Source organism: Equus przewalskii, chromosome 26 (assembly GCF_037783145.1).
Source record: "Equus przewalskii isolate Varuska chromosome 26, EquPr2, whole genome shotgun sequence".
Taxonomy (NCBI): Eukaryota; Metazoa; Chordata; class Mammalia; order Perissodactyla; family Equidae; genus Equus; species Equus przewalskii.
The window spans coordinates 18,561,854-18,588,366 of record NC_091856.1 but is presented as its reverse complement, the minus strand read 5'-3'; the positions used below and the strand labels follow the sequence as shown (position 1 = coordinate 18,588,366).

Sequence of the window (26,513 nt, the reverse complement as noted above, 5' to 3'; positions counted from 1 at the left end):
AATAAGTTTTTAAAAGAGAAATGTAAGTTGCAAGATCCCTTGGGATAGCTGTGGTTTCATCCATATATAGCATTATTATAAAACATGTCAGGGAATTATAAACACCAAATTCTAGATTGTTGTTACCTCTGGAGAAGGAGGGGATCGAGCCCGGGAAAGAGAGTTTCGACTCTCTCTGTAAAGTTCTATTAAATCAAATCTTGCTGTGATTTATTCGGCAAAAATAAATAAAATTTATCCATAGATAAGAGTGAGACACCTGGAAAAATACACAAAATAAATGCCAGATGGATTACATAGCTAAACAGGAAAGAAAAACACTAAAAAAAAAAACACCAAACATACGAAAAATTTTAAAAAATAATATTGGAATGAAGAGATATTTCTAAGCATCCTCAGAAAAGAGAAAGGAAAACAATGACAAAAAATACTACTACTACTTACCAATACGCCAGGTTCTGCTCTAAGCAGTTTATGGACAATTGATGCTTAAAACAACCCAATGATCTAGGTCCTATTATTCCCAGTACATAGATGAGGTCGAGCGAGAACCTTTGGTCACAGGCCCAAGATACCTCCCAGACTCCAAATTCTGCACCAATTCCCATCCTGCTATGCTGCTCATGGCAGAAGGTCACCAGCTCTCGTCAATTTCCGTACAGCAAACTGAAGAAACTAATCCAGGAGCAACCAGATTCTAGAAGGTTCTAGAAGATTCCCAGTCACTCTTTCAACAAATAGTACTCATTAAAAAAAATTACCTCTTTTTATTGGCACCATAGTAGACACTTCATTTATTTTATTTAACCCTTACACCACCATCATGAGGTAACTGCTTCTACTTTTTTTTTTTTTTGAGGAAGATTAGCCCTGAGCTAACATCTGCTGCCAATCCTCCTCTTTTTGCTGAGGAAGACTGGCCCTGAGCTAACATCCGTGCCCATCTTCCTCTACTTTCTATGTGGGACGCCTACCACAGCATGGTGTGCCAAGCGGTGCCATGTCTACACCCGGGATCCAAACCAGCAAGCCCTTGGTCGCTGAGGTGGAAAGTGCACACTTAACCGCTGCACCACCGGGCCGGCCCCTCTCCTACTCCTATTTTTGAGCTGAGATAACTGAGGTTCAGACGCTGGGAGTGAGTTGCCCAAGGTAACAGCTGGTCAGGCAGAGCTGGGATTTGAACCCAGGTCTGTCTGCCTCTGGAGCCTGGACCCTGACCTCCAGGCTGCATCGCCTTTTCTATCGAGTGCTCAGTGTGCCTGCTTCTGCACGGGAGGCTTGCCCTGGAGAAGGAGAAGGGGTCCCAGCCTGCGGTTTCCAGCCAACCACCCCCTCCCCTGGGATGTTAGGAAGGACAGACTCCATCCGCTTCTGCTCCGGCAGCTGAGCATCAAATGATGGAGCGCTCAGAGCTGCAAGTGAGCAGGGATGTGGTCCACTCAGCAAATATCTGCTGAGCAGCTTAAGTGCCAGCTCCCAGGGACACAGCAGGAGTAAGAGAGACTTCCCCCATCCTCAGAGAGCTTGCAGTCCAGAGAACAGAATATGAAGCCACCACAATTAAGACTGACTGGACGTAGCACGTGAAGGGAGGAGGTAGGGGGCTTCACAGAGGCTCCCATGCCCCCTGTTTCTTCAGAAGCCATACAAAGGCCCAGAGAGAGCTGTTCATGCAAAGGCCATGCGGCCAGGCAGTGGGACACTCACATTCAAGGTTTCCAACCCCAGCCCTGGGCAATGCTCCTTCTCCAGGGTGAAGTGACACAAAGGGCCACTCAGAGCACCGCGCTGGGTGGTTCCAGGGTCAGGCAGAGAGCAGGCGGTGCTCGTGTCCCTGCAAATAAATCACATCCTGATGCAGCCGGCCAGAGGGCATCGACCAAGCCTTTTCCCGGACCTGCCTGGTCAGGCGGCTGCCACTTCCCCCTAAAACAACCCATTTCACCTTGGCGAGGTGCCTAGTGAACCTGCTGCAGTGGGAAGGTCCATCTGCTTCCACAGGGCACTGGCCACAACGGTCAGAGTGGCCATGGTGAGTCTCTGCACCCGGTGCCTGAGCTACAAGGCTTCCCGCCAGGCAGGGGACCCTGGCTGCGACCTCACACCAGTCACAGGGGCTCTAGCCAGGCCACCTGCACTTGCCCTCATCCCTGACCAGCCAACTGGCCTTGTGACCATTCACAAAATCAGGCCCTGGGTCTGAGGCCAATCAGGCCCGCCCTGGGGGAGGACCGGGCTTCGATGGCTCCTGAGCATGACTGGACCGTGTGGAGCCCCATTCTCCTCTCCATCCCGTCACGGCCCCTTCATGGGACTGGCGTAGCCAATGAGCTTAGAAAGCATAAAGGGCTGTACAAACAGGATACCCTGGCGGCCCCCAGCCTCGCCATGCTCAGGTCAAGGCCAAGTGCATCCTCACACCCAAGGTCTTCCCGACTCCTCACGTCCGCCCCGAGTGCCACATGGCTCAGGAATTCACTTAATCCAGCTCATGTCATTATCGGTCTCTTCACAATGCACCCAAGGACTGATGATGCTTCACCGACAGGCCAGAAGACATACTCCCCTCATTGCGCCTGGGAGGCCGTGTTCTCATTCCAACGAGCTCATTTCAGGGAACACATCTGCAAATCGCTCTTGGGGAACGATCTTCCGTGTTTAAGTACGGGTCTGCTGGGGTGACAGAGCTGCCAGTCTCTGGGCTCTGCTCAGAAACCAAGCACTGGGCCTAAGCATGCTCCGTGCATTCAGTCCATTTAAACTGGCGATCGATGGGTGAGGCTGGTACCACTATCAGCCCCACTTTTCAGGTGAGGAAGAGTCACCTGGCCCACAGCAAACACTGGAGCCAAGGTGGGGCCTGGGGGGCCGGCTGTATCCGTGGGCGTCCTCCCCACTGCTCTTTGCCACCCCCAGAGCATCTCTCCTCTAACTTGGTAGAAAATGGTAGCAGTGTTGATGCGCAGCCCACGCGACCCCTCCTGCCATGTAGACACCGCATGCTGAAGAGCTGAGCTCCGGGTTCACCGTCCTTCCCTCCGCCATTACTGTGTCTTCAGTTTCAGCATCCCGGACAGCTCGTCTCCGGCCCCTCAGCTCTTTAACCTCCCTTCTTCTAGTGGGCTCCTTTCACCTCCCCACCACCAGCTCAACCACCGCTCCCACATTCACCCACCTTGTCCTCACCAATGACATCACCACACCAACCATCTCAATCTCGAGCATCCTGCCCCCAGACTCCCAGCCCAGGCCCTTCCACCAGTCCTTGCCCCAACGGGACCTCCAAGCCACCGCCCTCTCTCCCCTTCCCCTCCCACTTCCCCCACTGCGACCCTTCCCCAGCTAAGACCAGACCCATGGTGATAATCCCCCCTTGGCAAAACCTTCCAGCTCTGCAGCTCGCTCCATCCTTTCACTCCCTGGTAAGACCCCAAGTCAACCCCTTGCCTCCCCCGGTGCTGGAGCAAGACACACAACCGCGCGGATCGTCTCACGTTAAATTTACGACCACAAACCTCAAGCGGGCCCTTAGCACAGCCCAACCATTTCCCTCCTCAATTCGCTCTCCTAGATGACTATTTGAGACTTTCCCCCTTTTTCTTCAAACCTCAAAAAACCTGCTCTCCGCTGACAGCTACTTTCCCCGAGAAAATAAAAGCAATTAAAAGAAAACTCATCTTTCCACCACCGAATCTCACAGGCTCCTCCATCGGTACTGAAGACGCCCTCTTCCTCCTGTGACGCTGGCCTGAATGTACCCCTCCTCCCACTCAAACCCACCCCTCACTCCGGCCCTGGCTCCCTTCCCCTCTTCCCAACCCACGGTCACTGCTCTGGCGATTTCCCCTCCTATCTCCTGCTACGTTGGTTTTCCCTTCTCCACCAGACCCTTCCCACAGCACAGAACAGGCTGTAACATCAGCACCAGGGTCCAGGCCCCCTCCACCTGACTCTGTCCCCCTTTAGAGCAAGACTCCTTGACACCTGGCTACGCTCTCTGACTCCACCTCCCCTCTCCCACCCTTGATCCCACTGCGCTGTGATGAGCCAACCCTGCCCCCAGCACGCCATGGAAATCACTCTCCCCAAGGCCACCAGTGACTGACCCGCTTGTTGCCAAACCCAATGGACAGTCCTCAGTCCTCATCTTGGTTGATCTCTCTTTCCTTCCTGAAACTCTCTTCTTGGCTTTGAGGACGCCCCACCTCTTGGTTTTCCTCCCACCTCATCAGCCGTCCTCTTGGCTGGTTCCTCCATCTCTTCCCGAGGCAGAGGCTCAGCTCTGGGACTCCTCTCTGCCTATACTCTCTTCAGAGGGGACCTTGGCAAGTCCCACCGAGTTAAACGCCATCTCTATGCCGATGAGTCACCGTTTAATAACCAGCCGTGAACACGGCTCACCTGAGCTCCCGACGCCCTGTCCCACTGCTTACTCACCTCAGAGGCATCTTAAACGTGGTGTGTCCGCAGGTTCCCATTTCCCATCCCACGGGTACCTGCTCCACCCCATCTGGCAATAGCACGACCGATCACCCAGCGCTCCAGCCAACGTCTAGGCTGCGGTCAGCCTTGATGCACTGCACGCCCAACCGGGCAGCAAGTCCCAGTGGTTCTGACATCAACGTCATCCCACACCTGATCCCTCCTCACCGTCTCTCCATCACCTCTCACCGGGGCTGCCTCAAAGTTTCCCAGCCAGTCTTCACTCTTCCATTCTTTCCTCCCTTGGCAGCCAGAAGGATCCTTGCAAAATGTAAATCAGAGTCTGTCAACACACCCCTGCTCAAAACCTTAGGAAATCCTCCACCCCATTGGAGGTAGCCTGCAAGACTCTCCAGGAACCAGTGGCCCCTGCCCACCCAGCTGCCTCATTTCACTTTGCCCCTTACTTCCTCTATCCAGCCACAGTGGCCTTGCACTGGCCCTCCGACACATCAAATTCATTCCTACCTCAGGGCCTTTGCATTCACTGTTCCCTCCACCTAGAATGCTTTTCCCCATCCATCACAAGGTTTGTTTCCTCATTTCACTCAAGCCTCTGTTTATCAGTGGCCTTTCCTGACTCCCAACCTCAAACAGCCCTCCACCTCCTTTCCTGTATACTGCCACCACATCCCAGCGGTGGTTCATTTATCTTCATGCCACTTAACATTATCTGAATTCCATTACTTAATTAGTTGTAAGTCTCTGTAAGGGCAGGGGTGCTGTCTTACTCGCTGCCATATTCCCAATGCCCACAACAGTCCCTGGCCCTTTGTATGCAATCTATAAATATGTGCTGAATAAATAAACTCACAAATGAACGAATCAATCACTACCCTACACGGCCTCCCATCAGCCCGGAGAGAACAGCGTCATCCGGTAGAAATATAACGCCAATCTCATCTGTGGTTTTAAATCTTCCAGCAGCCACATTTTAAAACCAGCAAAGTTAATTTTAGGAATATATTTGTTATTTAACCCAATATATCCAAAATGTTATTCAACATGATATCAATAGTGAAAGATTTACTAATAAGATATTTTGCTCTCTTTCATACGAAGTCTTTGAAACCGGGTGTGCATTTTACAGTCACGGAGCATCTCAATTTGGGCTAGCCGCGTTTCAAGGGCTCGGCAGCCACACGTGGCGAGTGGCTGTTGTCCCAGACAGCACACATCTAAAAGATGAAGCTGATCAGGTTGCTCTTGAACCCCAGCCCCTCCCTGACACCTCAGCCCTCTAAGGATAAAGTCCCAGCTCCTCGTAAGGTGTCTTAGGACCTGCCTCCTGGGGTCTGAACATCCCCCTGTACCAACCAGACCTTCAGATCTTCAACTGTGCCATCTGCTCACTTGCCTCTGAGCCTTAGCGGGTGCTGTCATTTCTACCTTGAAGCCTGCTTTCCCGTTCATCCGAAACCTCCTATTCAACCTTCAACATCCCTTTACCCAGGCAGTCTTCACTGACACCCTAAGCTTGGGAGAGGACCCCTCCTCTGTGCTCCCAAATTGCGCATCTCCCTGACTTGCGTGTGTTCCCCAGGGGCATGCACCACCTTGCTCATCCGGGGCTGAGCACATGGCAGATGCTCCGTGATTATTGAGTGAATTAACGACTGCACAGGGCTCCCCTCCCAGCCGGGGTATAAGCCATCCCCACTTTGCTCAGTCAGTCTCTCAGCGTCCCCCGGCCCTTACCGCATAAAAACAGAGCCACAGTCATGTTCCCAACTCCACAACCTTCCCTATTCCTTCCAAATCCAATCATTTTCCTTGAATTTTATCCTAAGGAAGCAAAATTCCACATTTCCCCCAAGATTCTGATCTGGGGGGAAGGATGAACACGCATTTTAACGTAAAAGATGTGCACGTCTTTACCTGGCCTTTGCTCCCCTTCCCTAACCAGACAAGACTAAAACCCAGGCGGGAAAAATAATTTTATGGGAAAACTGGTCCTGTCTTGGTCATCACCAGTCTTCAGCCGGGGAAAGCAGCAGTTCAATACCAACACCAGAGGCTCCGGCAGCCACCAATGTCACCGACAGAGGCACTGCCATTGTCACTAGAGAAAGATGTGACATCTGGGCCAGGAAGGCAAGGAATCAGAGCCTTCTCTGCTTGTGGGCATCTTCTTGTCAAGCTTTGATGGACAGAAATGCAGGCACGTTACTGTACTCACTAATTCACTCAACAAACACTAATGAGCACATCTTTGCAGGCACCAGGTCAAGGGCTGGGTTACAGGATGGAAATTACACCTCTGAGTTTGTTTCCTCAAATGGCAATAACTTTTTGTCCATTCAAGGACCAACCTGCTTCTTTTGAACAAGTTTAAAAAAAAATACAGGAGACCTCTGCGTCTAGGAAGTTCACCATCACAGGGTTCAGTGCACGTCCAAAATTTTAAACATTTTAAAAGGAATTCACAAGTAGGATTGGGATAATGATTGAAACTAACTGTGGTTGAAACATATAAACCTCTTTATGCACAAACAAAACGTGTGCAACGCTTTTCCTGCCCCCAAATGACTTAAATGACATCATACCTAAGAAAATGAACAGAAGTTCACCGCAACATATATTTCAGTTTCCCCTAAAATTTGGGCTTCAGAACCTACAGAGAATGGATAACACTAAGTACCCTCTGCAGACAAGGATGAACGAATGGTTTATCATTCATTCATAAAGCCACTGGTCTATCACACCCTAGGAACACTCCACTCCCCTCCTAATGTGTGCAAGTCCTGTGCGCCAGGCCTGCCATCAGAAGAAATGCTTTTTTAAAAACACAGTCATCACGGGAAGAAAAGTCCAAGATAAACACGCTCTGAGTGACTGGCTATGCATTCGCCCTCATGTGACTGCCATTCCCGCTGTGCCCATCAGGCAGCCGTTTTATTATTCAACAGCAACAGAGACAGTGCTGGCAGCTGGAAACACTTCCATCAAACACACACTCATAACAAACCACTCCCTCATCTCCAGCAAAGCATCCACCAAGGGTGGCATCATTCTCATGAGAGCACAGACTGCCAGATGGGCTTCCACCTCCTCCCCATTGTCCAGTTGGAAAAACTGAGGCCCCGAGAGCGCAGCTGGGACCTGAACACAGGACTCCCAGCCCAGCTTGGTTTGCCCATTATTTGTTCCCCAAATGAGAGGCAGGAGTACTAACGAAACCACAGACCATGATACGTCTGGTCAGGCAGGGCCAAGAGGGAAGGAGGAAGGCAGCAGGCATTACTACACGCCCGGATCCTGCCCGCGTCTCTGTCTCCAGAATTTAAGGGCATCAAGCCCTGCAGCACAAGCACGAAGTAAGACAACGTCAAAACCCACCAGGTGGGGACTTTCTGTCTGAGCTCTCAAGTGTAAAGAGCATGGAAGTCATCACTCCCGTCCTCATAACAAGAAAAAAGCAAAACAAACTGAAAATCAAGAACTTTTCTTTGATGGGACAAATGAGGTCACAGGGCAAACCACCACCCTGAAAATTGGAGAGAGAGGCAAACGCAGAGAAACATGGCTTACTGGGCACCAGGGCTGAAGAAGCCGGTAACTGGTAGGAACAGTTCAACCATAATGGCCTAATGGCTAGAAGCTGAGTGTGGACTAGCTTGAGAGTTAAACACTCCTGGGGACCCAGTCTTAGGGGAGCCACCACAGTCTGTAGGAACCTCAACAAGTTTGTGTTTCAGTGCAGGTGGGTAGAGAGGGAGAGCGAAAAGCAACCATTTTGAAATAGCACGGTTTTCTGTTTTCCAAAACAAAAGTCTGTGCTCAAGGGAAAATACTTAATCATACACTTACCTGACCTGGGGGAGGGGAGGGCAACGGGACCACAGCAGCCCCTCACACCATCCTGTGTCACATTAATGGGAGAAAAAGAAAAGGCTCAGAAATGCTTCTAGAGGTCACAATCCAGGGACTTGGCCCCACTAACAAAGGCTGAGATTTAATCACAAGATTCTAGACCACCTCCTCTCCCTAATGTCTCACCACCACAGCGAAAGACCACAGCATCACAACATTGGGTGACAACTGAGAGAAAAGACACATATGCTATTTAAGAAGGAGTTCTTAGGGAAACCCAAAAACAACAGGAAAGAGGGGGAAAAATAAACAAGGAGGAAACTGAAGCCTCTGGTACCTACAGCTACAGCAAACATTAAACATGGTCTAGTAACAAAACATCAGTCACAGAAACATACAGCTTCACACGATAAACTCCTCACGACCTCGGTTTCTATTAATAAATATATAATGTCCGGCTTTCAACAAAAAATTACAAGGCATGCTAAAAGGCAAGAAAAAAACAATCTGGAGAGACACAGCAAGCACCAGAACCAGACTGAGATATCACACAGATTTTGAAACACAATTTCCAATAACTATGATTAATATGTTAAGGGCTCTAATAGAAAAATGAGAAAACAAGCAAAAACAGATGAGTAATTTAAACAGAAAGATGAAAACTCTAAGAAAAGAAATAACAGGAAATGCTAGAAATCAAATGCACAGCAACAGAAATGAAGAATGCCTTCGACAGGCTCCTCAGCAGAATGGACACAGCTGCAGAAAGAATCACCAAGTTGGAAGGCAGGTCAACAGAAACCACCCCAAGTGAAACACAAAAAGATAAACGAATGACACGATACGAACTTCTGGTTTCCACTTCCACACATAAAGGGCTTGGAAGTCACTGCCTTTCCTCGCAGCGAGAAAAAAGCTGAACAAACCGAAAATCAACAACTTGTCTGAGATCCATCAGAGAATTGAAGTCACAGGGCAAACCACTGCCCCCAAAGCTGCAGGGACAGGCGACGAAAGAGAATCACCACTTACCATGAGCCTCGGCTGCCACTGCACCCAAGACCTGGGAGGAACACTCGGGGTGACTGCTGGAGAATGAGCGTGGACTAGCTGGAGAGAGGACAGCTCCTGGGGGCCCAAACCTTTCCTGAGTTCTACTTCCGGGAGCCTCACCAGATTCTCGGGGTTTTAAGATGGAAGAAAAATCTCCTCGTGGTTCTAGCAGGGGGAGGGGGTAAGGTAATTTTGAAATACACCCAGAACATGTGTTCTATTTAACAAAGGCCTACCCTCAAGGGAAACTATACCAGAGTCTAGCCAAAGTGAGTTTTACCAGGGCCTAACTGACATGGGGGGTGGGGGGGGGGAATACCCATAGCCAGTCCCCATTGGCCTTTCTATCTCACCTAAGAGGGAAAATAAAAATCTGAGAAGCACTTGTTAAGGTCACAGCCCAGGGGCACAGGCCCTGAAAGACTGAGAACTAACCATAAGATTCTACAATGCTTCCCCTCCCCACACACCTTACTACCACATCAGTGGGACTCCTGACTAAGAACAGGGGAGTATAGCTGATAGACCAGACCTGCAAGGCTCAGACTCTATTTAAGGAGTCTTGAGGGAAACTCAAAGACAACAGGGAAGACAAAAACAAGGACACCAGAGGAACTTTTAGCCTCTAACAGCTACAGCTACAGCAAACTGTTAACACGGCCAGATAGAAGTAAAACCTCAAACTAAAATGCTGATTAGCTTGGTTCCTATTACTAGCTACATCATGTGTGTCTTTCAACAAAAAAATTACAAGGCGTGCTAAAAGGCAAAAAACACAGTCTAAAGAGACTCACAAGGCATCACAGCCAGATTCAGAGATGACACAGATTTTGGTAATATCAAGCCAGGAATTTAAAATAACTACGATTAGGGCCGGCCCCATGGCCAAGTGGTTAAGTTCACGCGCTCCACTTTGGCAGCCCAGGGTTTTGCAGGTTCAGATCCCAGGCACGGACCTGGCACCGCTCATCAAGCCACGCTGAGGCGGCGTCCCACATGCCACAACTAGAAGAACCCACAGCTAAAATATACAACTATGTACTTGGGGGGGGGGGTGCTTTGGGGAGAAGAAGGAAAAATAAATAAAATCTTTTTAAAAAAATTAAAATAACTATGATTAACATGCTAAGGGCTCTGATGGAAAAGGTGGACAACACGCAAGAACAGATGGCAATGTAAGCAAAGAGATGGAAACTCTAACAAAGAATCAAAAGGAAATGCTAGAAATAGAAACTTCCCAAATTGACAAAGCAAAGAGAAAAAAAGAAGGTAAAAATGGAATCAAACATCCAAGAACTGCGGGACAATCACAAAAGGTGCAACATATACACAATGAGAAGACCAGAAGGAGAAGACAGAGAAAAGGAACAGAAAAGATACTTGAAGGAATGATAGCTGAGAATTTCCCAAAATTAATGACAGACACCAAACCACAGATTCAGGAAGCTCAGAGACCTTCAAGAAGAATAAATAACAAAAAAGTAATACTTAGGCATATCATATTGAAACTGCAGAAATCAAAGAAAAAGAGGAAATCTTGAAAGAAGCCAAAGGAGAAAAAAAAGAAAAAAAAAAAAACAACAGTGAGTTTACCTATAGAGAAACAAGGACAAGAATTACATTGGATTTCTCTCCAAAAACCACACAAGCAAGAAGAGAGTGGAGGGGCCGGCCCGGTGGCGTAGTGATTAAGTCTGTGTGCTCTGCTCCGGTGGCCCAGGGTTCACAGGTTCAGATGCTGGGCGCAGACCTACACCCTGTGCATCAAGTCATGCTGTGGCAGCATCCCACGTACAAAATAGAATAAGGCTGGCAAAGATGATAGCTCAGAGACAATCTTCCACACACACAAAAAAAAAAAAAAGAGGGCTGGCCCCATGGCCAAGGGGTTAAAGTTCAGGTGCTCCACTTTGGCAGCCCAGGGTTTCACTGGTTCGGATCCTGGGCATAGATATAGCACCACTCATCGGGCCATGCTGAGGCAGCGTCCCACAAAGCACAACCAGAAGGACCTACAACTAGAATATACAACTACGTACTGGGGGGGCTTTGGGGAGGAGACGAAAAAAAAAAGATTGGCAACAGATGTTAGCTCAGGGCCAAACTTTAATAAAAAAGAGAATGGTCTTGTAATAAACAAATAAAGTAAAAGATAGTGAAGTGAAATATCTAAAGTGTTGAAAGAAAAAAAAACCACTAAGCTAGAAATCTGTATCCAGTCAAATTACCCTTCAAAAGTGAAGGAGAAATAAAAACAAAATTGGAGGGAATTTGTCACTAGCAGACCTCCCCTGCAAGAAATGTTTAAAGTTCCTCAGAGAGAAGAAAAATAACGTAAGTCAGAAACTCGCTATACAGAAAGAAAGGAATAGTGCTGGAGAGGGAATAAATGAAAGTAAAATGAAATCTTTCATTTGTCGTATTCTTAATTCACCCATCAGATAACAGTTTGTTCAAAATAACATCAGCAACAACATACTGGATGACGATACTTAGAGATAAGTGAAATGAATGACAGCAATGTTATGAGGATGGGAGGGAGCAACTGGGAATACTCTGTTACAAGGTGCTTGCCTTACCTGTGAAGTGGCATAATGTCATTCGAAAATGGACTTAGAGTAATTGTAAGCGTACACTGCAAAGTGCAGGGCAATCGCTAAAAAAAACTTTTAAAGAACTGAGATGCTATGAAAGGAGAGAAAATGGAATCTCATAAAATGCTCAATTAAAACCAGAGGAAGCAGAAAATAAGCAGAACACCAAAAAAAAAAAAAAAAAAAGTTAAGAAAGAACAAGGACAATAAATACAAAAGTTTCACATTTGGTCTTTATTAATACAACTATGTCAATAATCACTTTAAATGTGAATGGTCTAAATACACCAATTAAAAGAGAGACAATCAGAGGGGATAAAAACAAAACAAGATTCAACTATATACTGTGTACAAAAAAATCCACCTTAAATATAAAGACACATGTATTTAGGCTAAAAGTAAACATATGGAGAAAGATACATCATGCTAATACTAATTAAAAGAAATCTGGAGAGCGACATTAACTTCAGACAAACCAGAAAACAGAGCAAGAAAAATTGTCAGGGATAAGAAGGGCATTACACAATGACTAAGGGGTCAATTCCCCAAGAACATGTGACAAATCTTTAATGAGTATGCACCTAACAATACAGCATCAAAATATGTGAGGCAAAAACCAATAGAACTACAAGGAAAAAGACAAATCCACCATCAATATGCTCTCTCAATAACTGACAGATCCAGCAAGGAGAAAATCAGTAAGGATATAGTTAAACTGAACAGCACCATCAATCCACTGGATCTAATTGACATCTACAGACTACTTCACCCAACGACAGAAGAATACACATTCTTCTCAAGCTCAGATGCAACATTCCCCAAGACAGATGACACACTCAGCCATAAAACACACCTTAACAATTTAAAAAAACAGAAACCATACAAAATATGCTCTCAGACCACAATGAGCTTAACCAGAAATAAATAACAGAAAATTGTGGTTAAATTTCAAAATATTTGCTGGAAATACGCTAGAAAACTCCAAAATATTTGGAGATTAAACAACACCCTTCTAAATAACACATGAGTCAAAGCAGAAGTCTCATGAGAAACTAAAAAATATTTCGAACTAAGTGAAAATAACAACTATCAAAATTTGTGGGAAGCAGCGAAGACCGTGCTTAGAGGGAATTTTCCAGCACTGAATACATTTCTCAGAAAAAAATATCTAAAATCAGTAATCTACGCATCCATCTTAGAAAACTAGAGAAAGAAGAGTGATATAAACTTAAATCAACGAGAAGAAAAGAAATAATAAAAATTAGAGCACAAATCGATGAAACTGCAAACTGGAATCAGTAGAGAAAATTAATGAAACCAAAGATTGGCTGTTTGAAAACATCAATAAAATTGATGAAACTCCAGCCAGGCTAACCAAGAAAAAAAGACAGAAGACACAAATTACTAATATCAGAAATGGAAAGAGGCCATCACTACTGATCCCACGGACATTAAAAGGATAATAAAGAATATTATGAACTCTGCCAACAAATGCGATAACTTTGATGAAACGGACCAACTCCTTGAAAGATGCAGTCTACCAAAACTCACACAAGGAGAAACAGATAATCTAAATATGCCTACATTTATAAAAGAAACTGAATCAATAATTAATAACCTTTCAAAAGAGAAAGCACCAGGCCCCGATGGTTTTGGTGGTGAATCCTAACAAACGCTAAAGGATGAAATGACATCAATCCTCTACAATCTCTTTCAGGAAACAGAAGCAGATGGGACGCTTGTCACTTGTTACATGAGACCAGCATTACTCTCACACCAAAACCAGATAAAGATGCTATGAGAAAGGAAAACCACAAACCATTCTCTCTCCTGAACATTGAGGCATAAATCATCAACAAAATATTAGCAAACAGAATCCAATAATGTATAAAAAGAAGTGTACACCATGACCAAATGGGATTTATTCCAGGCATGCAAGGCTGGCTCAACGTTCGAAAATTAATTCATATGATACATCAAACCAATAGGATAAAGAAGAAAAATCACAGTATCATATCAACAGATACGCATTTGACAAGACTCAACACCCATTCATGATGAAAACTCTAAAAATCCAGGAATAGATGGGAACTTTCTCAAGTTGATCAAGAACATGTACAGAAAAACCTACAGCTAACATCATACTTAAGGTGACAAGCCAGATGCCTTCCGCCTAAGATCGGGAACAAGGCAAGGACATGCCCTTCTCACCACTCCTATTCGACACTGCCTTGGAAGTCCTAGCTAACGCAATACGACAAGACAAGGAAATAAAAGCTATATAGATCGGGAAGGAAGAAATGAAACTGCCTTTATTCACAGATAACATGACTGTCTATGTAGAGAATCCCAAAGAATCGATTTTTTAAAAACTGGAACTAAGTAGTGACTATTGGAAGGGTGCAGGATACAAGGTTAATATAAAAAAGTCAATTGCTTTCCTATATACTAACAATGAATAATTGGAATTTGAAATTAAAAACACAATACCACTTCTATCAGCACCAAAAAAAAAAAAAGAATTACTTAGGTATAAATCTAACCAAATATGTGCAGGCTATATGAAGAAAACTACAAAACTCTAATGAAAGGAATTAAAGAAGATCTAAATAAATGAAAAGATATTCCATATTCACGGAAGGAAGACAATATCGTTAAGATGTCAATTCTTGCCAATTTGATCTACAGAATGAACACAATCCCAGTCAAAATTTCGGCAAGTTATTCCATGGGTATCAACAAACTGATGCTAAAGTATATATGGGAAGTCAAAAGACCCAGAATGGCCAGCAAAATATTGAAGAAGAACAAAGTCAGAAAGGTTATACTACCTGACCTTGAGATTTACCATAAAGCTACGGTAATCAAGACCATGGTGTTGGCAGCAGAGTAAACAAATAGGTCAATGGAACGAATTAAGAGCTCAGAAAAAGACCAACGTGAATACAGTCAACTGATCCTTGAAAAAGGCAATTCAACGGAGAAAGGATAGCCTTTTCAGCAAATGATGCTAGAAAAATTGGACATCCACGTGCAAGAAAACCGCACTCAGGCCTGTCCTTGTTCCCCAGCACAGAGACACCAGCCATGACCACTTTCTCTGGGCGGCATGTGTCAGCACTCCTCGCAGCTGTCAGCTACTCTTCCCTCTGCCTCATCCAGCCCATTTCATGCCCAACCACCCCTGAGTCAGGTCAAAACTCTCCCAGCCCGTGGGAACCTTCGCTGTCAAGTTCAGGCCTTTCCTCGCTCCCATTTCCACTGCAATTTCTTCCTTTCCTTTTGTCTACACAAATTCCTTCCTGGAGGAACGATATCTATTTTTCGGTCCCTGATTTCTCCCTAGCACTGTGCACACAGTAGACACTCAGTAAACACTTCGTAAACAAACAAGCTTTCGAGTGATGTACAAGCCGTATGTCTACTGAATACGTACATCAAAATATCCACACACCAAACAGCAACACCCAGACTGACTATCTCTGAGTGGGAAGGTCACGAATGAATTTGTTTTTTATTCCTTTTTTGCTCGTCTGGACTTCCTAACTGTTCAATAGTGAACATGTATTACGTCGGATAATAAAAATAATAGAAGCAAAAAAAAAGGCAAGAAAACACAACATAAGAAAGGGCAGGTTTATACAAAGGGACATCAGCAGTGATGAATCACTTCAGAGAAGGCACTTTTGGCTTTGTAAAAAGCTTTGGCCTAAATTTTATGCAAGGAGTAGGCCAAAAAAGGATGGGACGGGCAGGACACTTTTCAGGCTGGTGAGAAGTTCAGAAAGTTCTGTGTCCGCTAAGAGAAGGCAGAAGCTGCTCCTCCTTGCCGCCTTCCAGCCACGCGCTGTTTCCTTCTCTTCTCCTCAGGGGAGCCCACAGCGGTTCCCAGCTCACCAGTTCTGAGCTCGGAGACTCCTGACTCCTTTGGCCTCTGGGGGTTTCTCCTTCAGATGTGGGTGTTTTGCGACTCCAGAAAATTCTGGAGTAATTCTCTGGATCTCAGGCCTCAGAGCAGACTCCGGGTGCATGACACTGATCGATTTGACAGATGAGGAAACAGACCAGAGAGGGGAAGGAACCGACCTACCGTCACCCAGCTATTAAGGGGAAGAAACAGGACTCAGGATTCCAACCTTAGTATGACAGATGCTAAAGCTTCATGATCAATGAAGCTTTATGTTCAAATCACTTTTAAAAATGGCAAAGGAACTGAGGGACTGATCTGGGCCAGGTTCTGAGCCAGGACCGCCCACTGGAGAGCCACTGTCCCTGCCCTCACGGAGTTTGCACGTTAGCAAGGGAAACCCCTCACACAACTCCTAATCACCACACAACTGACTTCCGCCCGTGAAACGGGCCACCCCGGTAGCGCCTGCGCCCTCAGCCAGGTGGAATCCAAAAGTATGGCTAAGCAAAACTAGCCACGTGGCAACCAGAGACGTCCACGGCTCAGTGCCATCAATGTGAGTACAAGCGGTCATCACTGCGGCTCTTTCCTGTGGGCCAGGCACTGGGCTCGGCCCTTCATATCCGGTATTTCTCGTAATCCTCATGACCACCCTGTGACGGGAGCTCATTTATCCCCATTTTACAGGCAAGTAAATGGAGACTCCGACAACAAGTGAAAAGATCAAGGTCTCCTTCTCTCTCACAGAAGCTTCCGAGAGCACCTTCTCCTGGCACAGCCCCTAGCATGGGCTGCACCCAGAAGGATCCCCCAACATCCACACACTCACAAGTCACAGCTAAGGGGCCTCCCAGCCTCCAAGGAACTCCACACCAAGAGCTTCTCCAGGCAGAGTTCTCAGGGACCACGGAGGTGACCTCTGCATCGCCACAGCAACTGGTGGAGCGAGGCCCGTCAGGAGCATGCAGGTACAACAAAGGCCTGAGGGAGGAGAACCCGGGAGTGGGAACCCAGGAGGAGCCAGGCTGGGAGCTCTTCCGGTGGAGATTCTCCACTCTGGAGCCAGGAGCCGCAGGGGAACCCTAGGCCCAGCCCAGGGCTCTACGTGCTCCTCAGCTCCTATCCAGGTGCTCCCCAGCTCCTACCAGGCATCAGGCCCCTGCCTGGTCCGGACAGGATGGGACCCTGGCTGCAGGCCCTTAGCATCCTTGCTCTCTCAGATCGCAAGAGGACAGGGAGGCTGGGGTCATGGGGAGGCTTCGCCCAGCTCTGCCGTGGACTGACGGCTAAAAGGCGGCAGTGCCCTCCCTTGCTACGGAGTCAAGCACATGGGCTCCCACCTGGCTCTGCTGCCCATCAGCAGACTAACTTTCTGAGCCTCACTTTCCTCATCAGTAAAACGGGGAGGACAACGGCACCTACTTCAGAGTCGTCCCGAGGATGAAATACATATGATGTACGTCATAGGAAACACATACGATGTTCTACATGTTGTTGAACTGGCTGTTCATCTGGGCAGCCCACAGGGCGGGGGCCTGCTGCCTGGTCCAACCCAGTGCCTAGAACAGAGCCTGGCACACTGAAGGCCCTCAACAAACAATTCTCAGATGGATGGATAAGGATGAAAAGAGAATGGGACCCTTCTCGACTCTGCGCCACCTGTACCCTGGAGGCGGTGGATACGCTGAATGCTGAGCCGGGGGCATCCCAGGCTGGGCGAACGCTTCACTTGGCTGATGGCTACATCCGCAGGTGACCAAACAGGCGTCCAGCATCCCTAACCAGGGACCACAGAAGGCTCGTCATCCTTGAGAGGTGGTCTTCCGACACCTGTTGGCCTCGCCCCAGTAAGTTTCACACGGGAAGGGCTCAACAAACAGGCTCAAGGCAAGCTCACAGCGCCCTCTCCCTCCCAAGTAAATGGAATTCTTCCTCCCGCTCCCCCGACTTCTTCCTCAGACACATAAACCTTTGCTGCTGCCCCCAACCCCGGAGAGCCCTGAGGGCTCAGCAGCCGGGGTTCAGGTATCCTCTGCAGCTCATCAGGTCTGTGACAGTTTTTTAAATTTTCATGATTTCCAGACCCCTCGGCACTACGCAGAGGCAGTGACTTCCCTTTTTCTGGGCCTCAGTTTCTCCATCTGCAAATTGGGACAAACCATCCTCGCCTGGCCGCTTCCCAGGACCACCATGCAGAATCAGCGAGAATGCAGATGCTCTGCAAGTCTGAACTGCTGAATCAAGGCGGTCCTGGCATCCTGAACTCCTCGCGGAGGAGGTTCCACCTTGCAACGAGGCCAGCGCCACGCTCAGAGGACACAAGCAACGGCAACCTAGGAGCCAGCCAGGCCTCTCTTGACTATGAAAAGGCTCCCACTCGCCAAGTCTGCTCCTGGCAGAAAAGTGTGCCAGCATGGATGGCAAGAAAGCCTGGCAGCCAGTTTTCCTCTTCAGGGGCACGCCCGCACACACAATTCAACTCATAAATAAAAATCTGATTATCACAGGCTTTTCCAAAGCCAATGTGACTGAGTTCTAATCTTTCATAAAAAAAAAAAATCATAAAATATTCAAGCGAGGCCTGTGCGTCTCAGGAGACCAGAAGTGGCTCTCGGCAGCCATCAGCCACAGACATGCCAACGGGGGCCCCAGGACCTCCGCCATCAGCCGCCGGAGCATCTTGCCCGCCACGGCTGGTGTTCAAGTCAGTAACAGTGAGCAGGTCCGGGCTCTGCCAGCGCCGGCTAACTCTGCAGCTAGCCAGCTCCCCTTGGCTGCTCTCCACGCTCTTGGCTCTTCCTGAGCTACAGGATCGGGGATGCCCTAGGCTCCTTTTCAGACTGTGCGGTGCTGAGAAGAGGCTGAAAGGGCCCAAACGGGGCCTGTCGAGCCCCTAATGCACACGAGGAGAGGAAACAAGAAAAAACAAAAAACAGGGAGATCACTAATTCAGGTTCACCAGGAGGAGGCTAGCCAATGTAGAAACTGCAGCTTCTGCAACCTGGCCTACGGAATCTCCCTTTCTCGGATTCAGTCCCTCATTCATTCATGCAAAAGTTATTTGCTGTGAGCCTTCTCTGTGCCAGACACTGGGAACAGCAGGAGAATAATAAAATGAGGGATACGGACAAAACCCTGGCCCTCCTTCGCGGACTCCGGGCTGGTTCCAGGGCTGGGGCAGGGCCAGCACAAGACAACCCTGGGACGCCCTGCAGAGTGGAAGTCAGTTCTCAGAGAATGATGGGGACTTGTCCAAAGAACAGAGGAAGCTGCCTGAAGGGGCTGCCACTGGCCAAATCTGGAATAATTCAAGCAACAGAATAACGATAGTAATGGATTATAGCTCATGAAAAAAAAAAAAACAGCCAAGAGTCTAAACTGATGTAAAGACGTAAGTGAATAAATAAATAAATGGGGGAGAAAGGAGAGCTCGTTCTCCAGTAGAATTCCAATTAATAAATGCAGAAGGGATGATGGAAGCGGAAATCACTATTTGGCAAACACCACGGTAATAACTGTTGTAGGCAAGAAGCAGCAGTGGATGCTAAAATTAGTGCACAGAGAGTATGATGAGAAATAAGTTATCTGCAGAGTCGCGAAGTACCTCCCCACAAAATACTTCTCAATGCAAAGGGTAAGAGTGGAAACCCGACAAACGCCACCTTAAGTGTCCAAAGTCCCTATCACCAGCAATAAGGGGCATCAACAGCCCGTACCCCCTGCTCTGGCGCACGGAGAAGGGGACAGCATCACTTCCGGGGACCTACTGCCAGAAATGCATAACTTGAACCAGGGATGCAGCACGTCCCACAAACCCCGAGGTGCCGTCTACGAAATAACCAGTCAGGACTCTTCAAAGAGATCCAGGGCACGAAATCCAGACAAGGGCCAAGATCTGTCCCAGACCGGGGGAGACTAAGGAGACATGACGACTGAATGCAGTGGGGGACCCCGGATTGGATCCTGGGCCAGAAAAAGGCCATTAGTGGAACCACTGGTGAAATCTGAATAAAGTCTGTAGATTAGTTCATAGTACCGCAGTTCTATTAATTTCCTGTAGTAATACTAATTTCCTAGTACAATTGGCGCGTTATATAACGGTTATATAAGGTGTTAACATCTGAGGATGTCGGGTGAAGGGAAACTCTTTGTATCATTTCTGCAAATTTTTATGTCTGAAATTCTTTCAAAATTGAAACTTTAAAAACAATTTTTGTAAGCCCTGTCCTCACAAAGTTTACCTTCTTGTGAAAGGCGAAAGGGGCAGTTGATAGAAAGGAAGTATAATTTTTTTTAAGGAAAAAAGTAAAATATATACTATTAGATGGTAATAGTACTATGGAGAAAAATGGAGCAAAAAAAGGAGGATGGGATGGTGGGAGGGCATAATTTTAAATAGCATGGTCAGAGAAGGCCTGCTGAGAAGAACAGATCAAAGTGAGGGAATGAGCCAAAAAAATAACAAGGGAATAGATTCTGGGTAGAGGAACAGCAAGTGCAAAGGCCCTGAGGTTGCAGTGCCTGGTGAGACAGAATAAAAACAAGGCCATAGTGAGCCAGGGCAATCTCTCAGCTCCATCCCTGCTTCCAGGGGAGTTGGCCACCCCAAAACCCCCTCCCTATGCCCCAGTTCCTCTTGAACAAGTTGCCAGATCAGCTACCTGGTCTGCACAGCAGAGTCACCTCTTCGGCGAGATTAAGTCCTAAAGCCAGTACATAAACCTGGAATCTTACGCTTTAAACTTCCAATGAGCTACTCCTTAGGAAAGCACCATGCTGGAGATCGTCTTCCCATTTTTCTAGAAATCCAACAGCCAGTCTGTCCTCTAGACAGAGCAATGCTTCCAGGTGAGCACCAGATGAAGATGCTGGCCTGCAGTAAGGGGCCACATTGCAGGAAAGACACACACCTTGCAACACAACAAGCAGAGTCAGCCGGGCAAGATGCTCTGGCTCTGAGGGACCAAGAAAACATCCGTTCTCACCTCCTAGCCATGTTTGCCCCGGGGCACCTGCCCCTGCACGATTCACAGTCTCCAGTTAGGCGCACGTCTAGTGAGATGCTGCAACACCTGCTCGTCAGATCTTGTCCCTGTTTCAAAACCTTCCCATGGGAGGGCGTCCAGGCTAGACCGGTACACTTTCCATCTACAACTAAAGGACAGTGCGCATCTCCTAACTACAAGAGAATCACACACTGAATTCGGTGTTAAGCTTTTCTTGTATAAATTTTCTGCTGGGACCTGTTAACCTATCTGCCAGCGAGCTCAACACGGGGACCACGATGAAACAAACGGCCAACTGACACCAGCAAAAAGATGCGGAATCGCCAGTCCTGCTACGACGTCAGCTCGCTTCGCTTTCTGGGCCTGCCCTCACGGCTGTGATTTTTTTATTGCAGCCATATAACACGGTCATATTTTCTGCTAGTAAAATTGTCCCAGGGTCATACAATGGAATCAAATTGATCAATATTTCATGGTGCTGCTACAAAAAAAGCTTTCTGGTGTCCCAGTGCTTCCCTCTAACGCCACAATAACACACACACACACCGCACCCCCAAGAATGGCCCATCTTCATCAGTACAAGGCGATGATGCTATCTCCTCTCAGGGCTGCTGTAAAGATACATGTGATAAACACCAACTAAGTACTTTCATTCATTCACTCAACAAATATTTAATAAGCATCTACTACGTCAGGCCCTTGGTGGGAACTAAGGACACAGTGAAGAGTAAGACAGACACGGACTGTGCCCTCATGGGGCTTGGCCTGGTCATATTCGGTTCCTTGGTTAGCAAAATTCTCCACCCAGTTTTCAGGGTCCTCCACAAAGACACTTAGTATCCGTCTGTCCCAGTGGCTGTCCATCCATCTCTCTTTCTCTTCTTCCTCCTCCTCCCCCCCACACCCCTTTGGTCCCACCGCTCCCCAAATACTCTCTCTTAAGTTGACCACCTGCTGTCTGCAGCCTCCCTCAGATGATATTTTTAAGCATTTTGAAATACCACTTGCACATAAAGCCCCCACTAATGACAATCTTGCTCCCTCTTCATCAGAGCCTGGAATGGCCTCCCCTTTCCCCTCAGCTCATCTCAGTATTAACCATACCACCAAGTCACGCAGCTCCTACAGCAGGTGTCCCTGACCCCCATGAGCCGCCCCTCCCCATACCTCAGCATCCTCAAGGTCAAAGAGAGCCAACAGCCGGACTCCTCGGGAGTTCGCCTCGCCCTTTGTCTCATCTCCCTGACAATGGCAGGGCAAGGACCACATCCAGCCTGTCAGAACGCCCTGCCCCCATTCAGCCCAGGGCAGGCAGGGCAGCAGCTCTGGGTGAGCCGGGGCATCCATGGCACTCCACGGTGGCCAGTGTGGCAGCAGGCGGCAAGCTCAGGGGAGGCAGGGAGGCGGGTTTCTCAACACAAAATCTCCGGACCTCGCACAGAGCCCGATGTATAATAGATGCTCAACAAATAATGGCTGGTTGACGCCGACTGTTTCTCTTTGAAAGTTTTGCTGAGCAAAGCAGAGGACTTCCTCTGTGGTTCACGGAGAGGAAATGAGCAATTACATGCTAACTGTGCACTGCAAACATGGAGGGAAACTGTTCTCAGAAACGCAGGGTGCACATTTCAGTGGGGCAGGGGCCGTGCAGGGAACACCCACAAGAAAACCAGGCTGGGATCCAGAGCTGGCAAGACAAGCCAGGTCCACCGGTTCCTGCCCACTGTTGTCGGTGGGAGCATATGTGCACCGCTGCCCGGGTATGCAGGTTGTGCAAACAAGTGGGAAATCTGAATTTTTAAAGATGAGCAACTAAATCAATTATTGTGGCCACACAATGCTTCATCTCTGTTCAAACCCTCCTCCCCTTCTCCGCCCAGCCCCCCGTCTTGTTTACCCCAGTTTGAACAGAAAAGGTGTTTTTATAATTAGCATAGTGTTTACATTCTAACAGGAGCTTTCAAAAGGCTTAAAAATAGACGGATTCCTTACACCCCTTAGAGTTCTTCCCCCTAAGATCTTGTTTACACTAGCCTTTTCCTTAGCAAAGCTTCTTTTGAAAAGGTCAGGCGCAGTTCACAAATTCGGAAACGGGCAGCTCCAAATGACCGGGATCTGGGGGGACACGTTTTAGGCAACTTCCAAGCCCCACCCCGGGTGCCTCTGGCTTGTGGGGTGAGGGGGGGCAGGCGGGCTCCCCCACACAAGCTGGTTCTACAGAGGAGGCTCGCAAAGGGAAGCCCAAGGGGAGTGGGATTCTCTGCCAGGTCTGGAGAGCCCGGCTCCTGGACCTCGGCAGGCCTCTGGGATCCTAGCACCCACAGGGACTCTGGTTTAAGAAAACCCAACTCGGGATGCAGACACCGCCTTGGTAAGGGCTAGTCACCCCATTTACAGAAAAGGTGTTCTCCTAACAAAAAGAACCAGAGAAGAAAGCTCCTTAAAAGCAGCTCTGTGCCAGGGTAATATTTAAGTGTTTCTGTCTATTCACCTTAGCCAGCAGGGCATTAACAAAAGACGCGCTTGAAGAGCGAAAGAGTGGCCGGGCAAACAAAGTTCATCTTTCTTTACTGCAGGACTTTTCAGAGCCTTTAAAGGTCCCATGGCTGCTGTGAATCTCTAAGACAAGAGTACACACCTTTCACAGGTTTACCTCGCCCTAAACTCGTCCTCCCCCTTCGGACTACCCAGGGGGCATACTCCGCAGCAGCCACCTTTCACGGATGAGGGAGCAAGCCTAAATCTCTAGGATTCAGAGAGGAAGGGCCTTGCCTAAGAGCCACAGCTATTAATTAGTGACCGAGGCTGCCCTCAAGCCCAGGACCACAGGCACCCTCCCTTGAGACCAGCACCACCTGAGATCTGATCTGACAGAGAAGACAAGACAGTCACCCCAATATCCAAGCACCAGGGAGCGATTCCTGCCGACTCCCAGCCTGCTCTTAGCACAAACCGCTGCAAAGGTATAAACCACGAGCCAGGCCCAGAGCTGCAGGATCTTGGTTCTAGGAGGCCTGAGGGGTCAGTCAACTCTTGCTCACGTACCTCCAGGGACAGGGCTGTCACGCTCTCTTTCAGGTTTCGTGTCTGGATACTGGCTAGAGAGGAAGAACATTTCTGGTGTTTGCTTTCCCGTGACTGCAGTGTTGCACACCGTAGGGTTTGGCTGGGGGATGTGGGTTTATTTAAATACATGTGCAGAAGAAAGCAGGCAGCCACTGAGTCTTGGAGACACGGCCGCTCTGAATTCAAATCTCAACTCGACCACTTACTCCTGGACAGGTCGCTTGGGACCTGGCAGCCTCACCTGTCACAGTGGGGGACACCACGCCCAGCTTCGGGGGGTCCTGAATGCGACCCTGCAGCAGCCCCCTTCACCCGGCACAGGTGCTGGGTAAACGGCACAGGTGTCAGGCAAAACCCACTCTGCTCACACCGCTCTCTTCAGAGCTGCCACCTCAGCCTTTGGGTCGCCCTGTCACCCTGGAAACTGCCCAGATGAACGTGACATGAAGGAAGGACAGAGACCCGATGGCATCTGCAGTAACAGCTGCCTCTGACCAGAAGGGACTAGAAAAGGCTAACGAACTCTGGTGCTGAAGGGGTGTTCAAAAGCCAGTCCATCATTTAACTGTACAGAGGGGGAAACCGAGGCCCAAGGGGCGTGGGATACGGCTCAGCACACACAGCAGGTTGGCGGGGGCTGCAGAGAGGGCCTCCGACCCCGTGCGTCCCTCCTTCAGGGTACCCCACCCCGGCGGGGGAGGAGGACGAGAGAAGAACTCCAGGAAGGTGGTGCGACGTCTCCAAACCCTCATCACGTTCCACTGATTTTTTAATAGACTTTAACAATTTAGTGACACCAGCGGAGCTTATAAAGTAGTTTAATTGAATTAATTAGGCAGTCACGACTTACTCCTGAGTTCCCCCTTTGGCTCCGGGGAGGCTGTGCCAGCCGCCTGTTTAACCCTTTGCATCCTAGAGAGGCTGTCGCTCGCTGCCACTTAAGACAATTCACCAGAGTCTCCGCCAGTGTCTTCCCTAAGCCAGCTCTTAGCCCAGTCCTACGCGTACCCCAACACCAGCACGTGTCCACACCTGGCATCTGCCTGTCCTGGGTGGCTAGAATCCCATCCTAATAACACGAACAGGGAGGAGATGCCCTTGTGTGGCTGAATGCTGTCTTCTCCTGCAGGTTCCCCAGGTGACAGGGCAGCAAGGGTTGGGGGTCGGTGTCCCAGCACGGGACTGCCCATTGGGCTGGACCAGGCAATGACCACCTACTCTCCCGTCTCCCTAGCCTGAACCCGCCTTACCATAAAGGAGAGGCTGGTGCATGCCACTCAAAGTTGGTCCATGCACCGGCAGCATCAGGACCGCCTGGGAGCTTGTCAGAATGCAGCCTCTCGGGCACCAACCTCACCCACTGACTCAGAACCTCTGGGGTGAGGCCCCGAGAACCGGGTGATGCTTACACACGCTGGAGTCAGAGAGGAAGTGGTCTGGGTGATCACTGAGATTCCTTCTAGATGAAAAAGTCTGGGAAACAATCCAAGACATGAAAACCAACTCACTTACAAGATACACTTCACAGCATCATTTATAACAGGGAAAATCCAGAAATAGACGAATATCCCCCAAACAGGGCATTGCTGGGTAAACTAGGCTACAGCCACTTCAGGGAACACCATACAGCCAAAACCGCAGGGTTTCCAACAAAATTGGGCATCACTAATTTTAGAATGTGGAGGGTTTTTTCCCAAGCAGAGGAGAAACTGCATCTATTGCACCCATTGGTTAAAAAAAGAAAAAAACAATAATTACAAGGGAAAAAGATCCAAATGTCAACAGTGCGAGCTTCTGATAGAGATCGAGGGGTGATTCTCTCTCTTCCTCATACTTTTGTGTTTTCCAACTTTTTCTATAAAGAGCATTTGCTACTTTTCATAATGAAGTAAAACAAACTTTGTTTTACACAAAACAGATTCTGTGAGAAGACACTGTCTGGAAAGCAGAAAGTTCCACGATAACTGGAACGCACCCAGCATTTGGGCTGCTTAGCTCTCAGGCTAGCCTGGGAGCTCCCCGCGGGCTGGGACAGGACGGGCCCTGCGCACAGTAGGTCTGCAGGGAGGAAGGGTTGGGTGGATGGACAGAAGTGGTTTCAGATGAACCACTCTATGAAACCAAGTTTTTCCCTGGCATGTATGTGGACAAATTATTTAAGTAAAAACGTAATGGTGAGGAGAGAAATCAACCCTGAGGAGCCAGTCCCAAGAGAAAGGAAATTCACCCGGTGCCCACGAAGACGTCCTGTGCGGCACCTCACACACTCACGCTTTCTCCTGCACACACCTGGCTGGCAGGGACACACTCATCAGGCCAGTAATATGTCACTGTTTCCAGGAACTCCTAAACCCCTGAACTGGCGCTCGGGCGGCCAGTCCACCCCAGCTGGCTCGTGGTGAGCGGACGTGGCAGGAATCAATAGTTACAAAGGGGAGGGCAGACAGCAGGCGTGGATTAGAGCTGGCCGGGCAGGACGGGGACTCAACCCACACTCTGCTCTCTTTCTGTGGTCTGGGAAGCCACTGCACCAACTGCCTGGCAGGAGGGACAGTAGAGAACAAGTGAGGCTGCGGGAAATCATGG

The 26,513-nt window shown here is 48.4% G+C and overlaps 1 protein-coding gene across 39 annotated transcripts in view; it reads right to left on the bottom strand.

The window, feature by feature from the left end:
* ZNF618 (zinc finger protein 618) overlaps positions 1-26,513 on the bottom strand; it is a 183,524-nt gene that overhangs the window by 119,613 nt on the left and 37,398 nt on the right. For 7 of the 39 annotated variants that reach the window (XM_070594891.1, XM_070594855.1, XM_070594858.1 and 4 more), the window contains exon 2: positions 4,654-4,746. The exons of 17 other annotated variants lie outside the window; for them this stretch is intronic. In XM_070594891.1, the coding sequence (XP_070450992.1) occupies positions 4,654-4,746 (93 nt within the window). Of the gene's footprint in view, positions 1-4,653; positions 4,747-22,028; positions 22,419-26,513 lie in introns of those variants that run through there. 15 more of the 39 variants (XM_070594850.1, XM_070594851.1, XM_070594869.1 and 12 more) reach the window with 3 other exon arrangements.